This window comes from Macrobrachium rosenbergii, chromosome 21, assembly GCF_040412425.1.
Source record: "Macrobrachium rosenbergii isolate ZJJX-2024 chromosome 21, ASM4041242v1, whole genome shotgun sequence".
Lineage (NCBI taxonomy): Eukaryota > Metazoa > Arthropoda > Malacostraca > Decapoda > Palaemonidae > Macrobrachium > Macrobrachium rosenbergii.
This window is the reverse complement of record NC_089761.1, coordinates 18,298,144-18,308,143: the sequence shown is the minus strand read 5'-3', so window position 1 is coordinate 18,308,143 and position 10,000 is coordinate 18,298,144. Positions and strand designations below refer to the sequence as shown.

Here is a 10,000-nt window from a genome sequence, read left to right as displayed (position 1 = left end):
AAGTTTTCCATCAAGGAAGGCACCGTGTTAGCGCCGATGTTTTTTCATTCACATCGCTGAGTGTAGTGTATGTATATGTGTTTTTTTTTTCTTTATCTCTCCGAGCGGCAGCCCCGATCTGGTCCTTCACTGGCGGGGTAGAGGGTTTGGAGTGACGTCCCCATGAGGGGAAGACTCGGCGGAAGGGGAGAAGAGTTAGTGGCCAATGTTACCGCCGAGGGGAAAATCTCTCAATAAATTCCAGGTAAACAACCATTGTTACTGTTGTAAGCTAACCATACATTTGACTGAATGATACCTGCTAGTAAATGTTGTTAATGATTCACAAGTAAATTGACGAGAAAGAAACAATCCCGTTATATAGAATTTAGGAAATGGCACCTCTTTGCCTGGAATCGATTCTGCACTGTGACGTCATCAGTATCCATGGCAACCCAACAGGTCACTCGACCCCCCCTAAAGTGACGTTTCCCGCCTGCAACCAATAGGCTTGCGCGTTGAAAGATTGGGGGAATGAGTTCTGGAATATGATTGGCCACACGATTCCCAGTCTTGAAGGCTGCTTATGGAAGTTGTGTAGAGGTACTGGTCGGCTGGAAGAGCCAGGAGAGAGTGCCAGTGGTGGAATGTGTTGCAGCAGCAGATATTGACTCGTGTTAGTGTAAACACTGGAAAACCTCCTCCTCCTCCTCCTTCTCTTACTCTTAAGCATTTAGTTAAGGACTTTCCAAAGCATTGTGATATCCGTAAACTGCGATGGAAACGAGATTCATGCAGTGAAGAGTGAATAGCAGCAACAACAACATTCCATTGTGGACAGAGTCGGCCATCTTGAGTGTTGGCGAAGAGATTAGGCAGCAGCGTCTGGTAGCAAGCAGCGGCAGTAACTATGGCAGAGTGCTTGTAAAAAGGAGGCAAGGGCAGTGTTTGTGTGTGTATGTGTTTGTGAGTGTATGGGTAAGTTTGTTCTTAGGGTAGTGGAGAAATCTCGGCAAGGTGGAGACCCCTGGAATCATTTCGTCCCTGTCTAAAGTTTTCACCATGGGGACTGTGCTGAGCTTCAGTCCGAGGGAACAGAAACCCTACTATGGTGACTACACACTCAACAACCATAACTATGAGACGCTTAACAACGTCCGCAACAAGGAGAAGGTCGTCAACAACGAGAACGCCAACATCCTTAGCGAGAAGAATGCCCTCGAGAGGAACTTCAAGAAACACTCGCTCTTCATCAATGCCCTCAGCTGGAAACGTTTCTCCAACACCAGCAAGAAGAAGCTGGACAACAAAAACAAGAACCTCACGTTGCGTCAGCCGCTCGACAACATCCATCCCTTCATCGACAATAACAAGAACATCCAGAAGGCGTTGTCATGCTACAACATTCGCCCAAGTTCGATGGGTCACTTGGACCTCGTCAGGGTGAACAACAACAACGCCCACACCCCCACAGAGAAACTCCCTCCTAAGGCCACACTTACCTCGGCGCCCTCCACACATACCCATGACCTGTGCAATGCCCTTGTGCCTGCACGGCCTCTCCCCCACCATCACCAACCACAAAAGAATCAACCACAACACCAGCATCAGTTAGGACCAGTGCTGGCGCCCTCCCTATCTACTACGAGTAGTACCAGCAGCGCCTCCACTGTCACCACTCCTACAGGCGTCAGCCCCACGAAGAAGACGGTCATTCAGGCATCCACGTCAGAATTACTCAAGTGTCTGGGCCTCTACTTACACAGGACGTGCTCCAGGCTCAGAGATTTCCAGGCAGGAGATGCTGTCATGTGGCTGAGGACTGTTGATCGTTCGCTCCTTCTACAGGGCTGGCAGGTGAGAGGTTTTTCCTTTGTAAACACACACACACACACACACACATATATATATATTTATGTATATATATATATATATATATATATATATATATATATATATATATATATATATATATATATTTTATATATATATATATATATATATATATATATATATATATATATATATATATATATATATATATATATATGTGTGTGTGTGTGTGTGTGTGTGTGTGTTTGTGTGTGTGCGTGTAAAGAACGAATGGACAATTAGACAGACAAAGACATTTTTAACTGGAGTCAAAAACATACGTATTAAATATATAAGATTCCCATTTAGCCTTTATGTGTGAAGAAACTTGAAGTTGTCCTTTATTTTATTGTAAACAGCATGAAAACCGCGAGGAAATTGGCCATGATATTGGTTTCGCATTACAAAGACCTGCTTTGACGTCCTTTTCATTGCGGGATTTTGTAAGTGGATGCACGCCTCTATAAGCAGATTCATTCTTGTAATGGCATTTACGCCTTCCTTTCATCTTTCATCCCCGTTGATGGAAAAATCGCCGTAAAGCTGATCAACTTCCAGGCTGCTTCATTGAATCCAGGACTTTTGTGTCGTTATTTTTTCCCCCTCTCTCATACTTATGATTTAATTTCATAATTATTAACAGATTTCCTCCAGCTTTCAAGTGCTGGACAGTTTGTTTATCTTTATATTTTCTTTGAATAATTCATTATCCCTCATTTTCAGTATCATCTGTATGATCTATTGCTAAAAATTTTTTTTCTTTGTGTTCTGTGTTTTCTTGCTAATTTTCAGTGTCCCTTTCCCTCGCGCTCTCACTCTCTTACATTATTTATATTCATTATTACATTCTCTCTGTGTGTTCGTTCCCAGGCATTTATGTGCTCTTCTGTTAATTTACTTTTCTTTTATGAAATTGCTCCGTTTCCCTTGACTTTCCCCTTAGTGATCGGAATATTTCCTTCCTATATTTAATTTGCATGAACTTCGGTTACCGTGCCTGGTAAAAGTCAGTGAAGATTCCACCCCCTTTCTTCTGTCTGTAGGTCATGTATTTGTTATGTCCTCCAGTTTTCCAAGACTGTCCCATTCAACTCTCTCTCTCTCTCTCTCTCTCTCTCTCTCTGCTCTCTCTCTCTCCTCTCTCTCTCTCTCTCGTAAATTATTTCATGTGAGTCATGCGCTGTATACCGACGACGATTGGTTTTTTTTATGTTGCTATGCTGGGGTGAACGGCTCTATGCTTTGCTGTCAGATGGGCTTCAGTTATTTTGATTATGATTACTATTGTTAGTATTCGTTTGCAATATGTATACTTTGACAAATACATTAAACTGGTTAAGTAGATTTTATTATTAACCAGTAAAACACAAACACTAATATATAACTACATTTATATCTGTATGTATATATATATATATATATATATATATATATATATATATATATATATATATATATATATATATATATATATCTATACACAATATATTTAGCGTAGGGATGTGGCATATCTATATACCTTTTGGAAGGTTCCTACACTAGCTGGGTTGTGCAGTGCTAGTTCTAGCCTGCTAGGTCCTTGGATTGCTCCCCACATACTGGAAGCCCTACAATCTGCTTTGCTGCATATAAATACTGTCATCTACTGGTTAACAAAAAAAAAAAAAAAAAAAACATGGGGCTAGTAACCTCACTCTCAAGACTTAGTCAGAAACCGTAAGCAACCGGAAGGCTGTGCACTTCTGGCCACACCCCTTCCAGAAAGGAAGGAATCATCTGGTGAAAAATTTTATATGTAACTGTTAGAGTGTCGTAAAAATTAAATTTAGTTTTTTAAATAATCATCGTTCTTAACGTGAGATTAGAAAATTGTGTCCATAATGAAAATATATTTTTATGTGAATGAAAAATATCCAGTATGCAAAGTACCAATCGGGCAGCATCTGCGATGATTTTTCTTGAAATTTGTTGCGTTTTCAGAGAATTAGAACATGGTTTTTTTTTTTTTTTTTTTTTTAACGCAAGAGACTTCTCAAGGGTCACGGGACGGTGATGGATTTATCGAATGCGTTTTCGGTATGCTGATGATGAGACCAAGATACCGAATGACCAAGTCAAGGACGATAATGAAACCCTCTCATTAAGGTCAATCCATAATCAATAGTTATTGCCAGATGAGCCTGGCCATCTGTAATCAATGGAGGAGGTTGTGTCGATTATATTTCCAGAGGGAAGATGAATGATGCTTAGGAAATTCGCCTTTGAGATTTGCCGGGGAAGACGATGATTATAATTAATTGAAGAGAGTTTAAACTGTTGTATAACACTTATAAATTAATAAGGATGAATCCTGTTACTAGCTGCCACAGGAATAGATCACAAGTCTAGACCCAAATGAGGATGGGGTCACATTAATTGTTTCTCAGAGGGGTGAGTCCCATTTCTGTAGGATGTCATAGGAATAGATCACATACCAAGACTCAAATAGAGATGGGGTCACATTTAATGTTTGTCATAGGGATGAGTCCCATTTCTTGGGGTGTCAAAGGAACAGGTCATAAGTCTAGACTCAGATGAGGATGGGGTCACCTGTAATGTTTCTCATAGGGGTGAGTCCCATTTCTGGGATGTCATAGGAATAGATCACATACCTAGTCTCAAATAAGGATGGGGTCGCGTTAAATACATCTCATGCTGTTGTTGTTTTTGAATGAACTGGCTTTATGCCAGCACGGGCTCTTTCTCACAGAGCAGCCCGTAATGCAGCTCATAGGGGTTAGTCCCATTTCTCTGATAAAATCTAAAAGTAAGTAAATAATAGAAATACGGATATCCTTAGGCATGTAATGAATTTAAAACAACAAAATTTTAAAATGTTACTTAACTTATTTTTATTTTGAATTTTAGTATACCTTTTGAGTAAGTATTTATGGAAACATGAGCATAAATACATTTATTGTGTGACTGTTCCAATATGAGAGCATATGCCTTTGTGCAGTTTTTAATTTAATTTTCATTCATGCATCACCATAACGAATGACCTATTTGGTCCCAGTGCTAGCCCTCTGGCCTAGACCTGGCATTTCATCAAATCCCTTCGGGCCAGCCCCATGGGAGCTGATAGTCAGCTCAGTGGTCTCGTTAAATTTTTTAATAATAATAATAAAGTCCCATTTCTGGGGTGTCATAGGAATAAATCACATACCTAGTTTCAAATAAGGATGGGGTCACATTTAATGTTCCTCAAAGGGGTGAGTCCCATTTCTGGGGTGTCATGGGAATAGATCACATCTCTAGACTCAAATAAGGATGGGGTCACATTTAATGCTTCTTATGGGGATCACATTTCTAGGCTGTCACAGTAATAGATCACATGCTTTGACTCAAACAGGGATGGAGGCACATATAATTTTTTTTCATAAGGATGAGTCCCATTTCTGGAGTATCATAGGAATAGATCACGTACCTAGACTCAAATAGGGATGGGTTCACATGTAATGTTTCTCATAGGGATGAATCCCATTTCTAGGCAAGGGGTAATAAATCGCGTTTATGGACTCGATGGAATAGATTCCATTTCTGAGCTCATAAGAATGAACCCCATTTCTATATTCTAAATCACCCTAGACTCCAAGGTCTAGAAGACGATGAAAAAATAGAAAGATCTTTTATCCAGTGACGAGAACATTTGCGAGTCAGTGACATTTCATTGACCTTTCCTCTAGACTTCTCTCATCATTACCTTGAGGTTTTTCCAGTTCACTCCAGCGACATCAGGCGGACAATCTGGCCCGGGGTAAATCTAGATGCCATGACAAGCTAAGTTATCCCTGATGTCTATTCTCGAACGATGGTTGAATTACGTCATTGCCGAAAGTAAATTACGATGCAAAAGTATTTTCGCTGCGGAGATTTCTTGAGTGAAATATGGCTGGAAGTGCTGAGTCTTAAAGACAGGCCCTGTCACTACACGCATTGTGTCCTGTGACGCAAGAGAACATTCAGACTGACATTTGGAACGAAATGTGATGACGGTTTCCAGAATGAGATGGATAGATAATACTGATTATATATTTAGATGAATCCCATGAATAAATAAACGGCAAATGATTGAATTACACTTTCTTGAAAGCGAAAAGTCTAGATATTTAGATTACATTTTGTGGGGGGAAAGGGTTTTTGGGTCAGGCGGAAGACCACCAGGAATAAATAAGAGTTTTAAACTCGGACAAAACCAGTTATTCGACATTGACTGGCTCCTCTCTCTTCTATCAGTTGCCATCTTCTTAATTGTTTATAGCAAGTAGTTTGAAAGGTTTCTCACTTACAGTAAGAAATAATTATATATCAGTCTCTTACAGTAAGAAATAATTGTATATCAGTCTCTTTCATACTTACTGAAAATGTCTTACAATTTGTCAGTATATATCGGATGAATTTTGTTAACCTAAAATTTCCATCTAGTATTCATTTCCAATTACCGGTTAAGTTTTGCTTGCCATATCGGCATATGTTTGAATGACTCAGAACTTAGATTTATTTATTTGCATATTTCTGAGGTTCCTCTTCTTTCAGTAGCCATTATAATATTTAAAGCATGATGAAATAATTTCAGCATGGTTTTCGTATATTTATCTCTTTACCCTAGGCAATTTATACAGTAATAGGCTGTTAAGGGGAGGAAATATAGTAGGCTATTATGATTACCAGCTATCTCAAACGTAGTCTGACATGTTGGACTTAAAAACGAGTAGTTTGGTGATGGAGCAGTGATGCCTTTTTGTTTAATATTTATTTAACTGCAAGGCCACCCGACGTGACGCTGTGTCACCAGCCATAAAAGAAGACAAAATACTGAAATTGGGGAATCGTCTCTCTCACTCATATGTATGTGTTTGTCCACATGTACCAGGATTTTCATCCAGTGTTTAATTTTTCTTTATGGTTCTTGTAGATATATAAATCAGGTGTCAGTGTGATTATAATCGTGTGTGTGTGTGTGTCTGTGCACAATGAATATTTACATAAAAGGTATACTTCTGTAAGACTGTTTTTTCTCCATGTTTTGGTAAATGTGTACTTTGAATGTGTTCACAAGTTGCGTACATGGTGCGCACATGTTTGCAAGCAAAGGTCTGTGCACCGCCTCAGTCAGTATCGTCCAGTATTAGTTAATAACCATTCCTATGAAGAGTTTGATCAAAATGATAAATATGAAACTGATTTCTCAAACCACTGATTATTTCCGATGTGAGATAAGCTTCAACAATCTTATGCAACGCTGATTGTTGAGTAACTCAAGGTGGTAGAAAACAAAAGCAAAAGTGGAAGGAGGGAGGTGGTGAAAAAGCTGCTGACTGGAGAACTGTTGACGTTGCACATCCCCCCAACCTCACTCCCAGGGAAGGTGGAGGGCGTCCTTGCTACTCCTGTGACCACCACGTGTTCTCCCGCTGGCACGGAAGTCAGTAAGCCTGTTTCCATAATCCTCTCATGGGCTGATATTAGATTATTAACCATTTTGCTTTGGATTAGGCGTGAGCTTCCTCGCTGGGAATTTCGTCAGAGTGGGGATGCAAAGATTTGGGCCTGGGGATTTTTTATTGGTAATGATTTTTAGTTTTCTGTAAAAGAAAACTACTGAGATGGCTCTGTTTGTCCGTCGGCACTTTTTCTGTCCGCCCTCAGATCTTAAAACTACTGAGACTAGAGGGCTGCAATTAATATGTTGATCAAACATACTAAATTGCAGCCCTCTAGCCTCAGTAGTTTTTATTCTGTTTAAAGTTAAAGTTAGCTATGATCGTGCGTCTGGCAAGGCTATAGGACAGGCCACCACCTGGCCGTGGCTGAAAGTTTCATGGGCCGCGGCTCATACAGAAAACTCGATTGCGCCGAAGAAGCTTCGTCGCATTTTTTACTTGTTAAATATCTTTTATACTTCCTTCGATTCTGTTATTATTATTATTATTATTATTATTATTATTATTATTATTATTATTATTATTATTATTATTATTATTATCCAGTAGTAAGACTTTTTCCTTTTAAAAGGTGTGCCTCAGTAGAAAGCAGGATAGGAAGCTGATGCCTCATTTTATCCTCTTTGGTGTCTGCTATCAGGCTCTGTATGTGTGAAACCTTTCAAGCTGTCTGAGATTCCATGAGCTTGTAGAAATTCCTCATCAGCAGCATGTTGACCCCATTGCACATCAGGTGTTTTTCACTCTTTCCAGCAAACACTTTCTCTTCCTTGGTATGGAGGTCCTCCCGCTCTCTCACTTTGTTGATAAGAACCAGGACATCCACTTTTCTGTACTTAAGGACTCCTGCAGGCGTGCAGAATATCCACTTTTCTGTACTGAAGAACTGCAGGCACGCAGAATATCCACTTTTCTGTACTGAAGAACTTCTGCAGGCATGCAGAATATCCACTTTTTGGCACTAAAGGACTTGCTACAGGTATGCAGAATATCCACTTTTTGGTACTAAAGGATCTTTGCAGGGATGCAGAATATCCACTTTTCTGCACTAAAGGACTTCTGCAGGCATGCTGAATATGTACTTTTCTGTACTAAAAGACTTCTGCAGGCATGCAGAATATCTACTTTTCTGTACTAAAGGACTTCTGCCGGCATGCAGAATATCTACTTTTCTGTACTAAAAGACTTCTGCAGGCATGCAGAATATCTACTTTTCTGTATTAAAAGACTTCTTAGGCATGCAGAATATCTACTTTTCTGTACTAAAGGACTTCTGCAGGCATGCAGAATATCTACTTTTCTGTACTAAAGGACTTCTGCAGGCATACAGAAATTCACTTTTCTGTACTAAAGGACTTCTGCAGACATGCAGAATATTTACTTTTCTGTAATAAAGGATTTCCGCAGGCATGCGGAATATCTACTTTTCTGTACTAAAGGACTTCTGCGGGCATGCATTTCCCCTCATCTGTACCCTAACCGTGAATTTTCGAAACCTCAGTACTAAATATTTTATTGTTATGTTTTTACAACAGTGATAAGAGGTATGAGACTGCGAGCCCCTAACCTCCTTTCCATTTGGTTTCCCTCGCACCAATCTTCAATTATCTGTCTTAACAAAGGATCAGTTTTCCTTATTTATTGTAACTCTTCAAACAATAAAAGGTTTCTTAGCTGAGTTTATAGTCTATTTACCTGCTGTACTCTTAAACGACTTTGAAGATCCTTTGGGAAAATACTCGAGAACTGATATACCCGACACTAGAGCTACCTGTGGTCTTGTATCCTGTAATATATACATATCTAAGTGAAGACACCATGTGAATCAGGGGATGTTACTGAAATTTTACTTTGAAATTAATGAACGTATATTCGTTTTGTTTTCAAGAAACACATAAGTAGTAATCATGAAGAATATTTCAGCAAGGGGTTCTCTGTTTAAGCGTTTCCTTAACCTTTATCTTTCTTAGAGTGTCAGATTTTTTTGAAAGAAAAATTTGACAGTGACTGACATTGAATACATAAATCTTGAGAAATATTGTGTAATTTAGAGATTTCGTCACCCCCTTATTAAAGCGTATTCCATATTGTGCTGCTTTAACAGTACATGAAGATTAGCCAAGAGCTGTTGTCAATTTCTGGATGGTTTTTATTTGGAAGCATTGTGTTATGACTTAGAACCACGATCAGAATCATGGTTCTGTTAACAGACTCTCTTCCTCTTGACTCATAGGTTAATCCTTGTCTGGTATTGAAGACTTGGTGTGGCTTGTCATTTCTATGTCAGCTCTCCACCCCCCGCCCCAACACAGAAAAAAATCAAGTTACCCCTTTCCACTTTACTTTTACTGTCGGTTTTATCCTTGTCCTGTGTTTCTGGTAGTTTTGAAGCAATTCCGTTTTGGGTGTGCATCTTTCATAATAATAATTGATTTGGAATTCACGTACCCGGCATATTGTTGTGGTTAAAATAATAGTAATAATAATAATAATAATAATAATAATAATAATAATAATAATAGTATTTTTTCACAGCTGGACACTAGATGTGTATGTTTTTTATCGAAATTCTAAGGACATACTCATATGATTTTCTCTCTCTCTCTCTCTCTCTCTCTCTCTCTCTCTCTCTCTCTCTCTCTCTCTCTCTCTCTCATTATATAAAT

General features: G+C 39.1%; 1 protein-coding gene across 1 annotated transcript in view; it reads left to right on the top strand.

The window, feature by feature from the left end:
- Positions 1 to 551: 551 nt before the first annotated feature.
- Cdk5alpha (Cdk5 activator-like protein) overlaps positions 552 to 10,000 on the top strand; it is a 163,506-nt gene continuing 154,057 nt past the window's right edge. Inside the window, exon 1 of the mRNA XM_067123122.1 lies at positions 552 to 1,836. Within this exon, the coding sequence (XP_066979223.1) occupies positions 1,042 to 1,836 (795 nt within the window). The 5' untranslated portion in view covers positions 552 to 1,041. The remainder of the gene's footprint in view (positions 1,837 to 10,000) is intronic.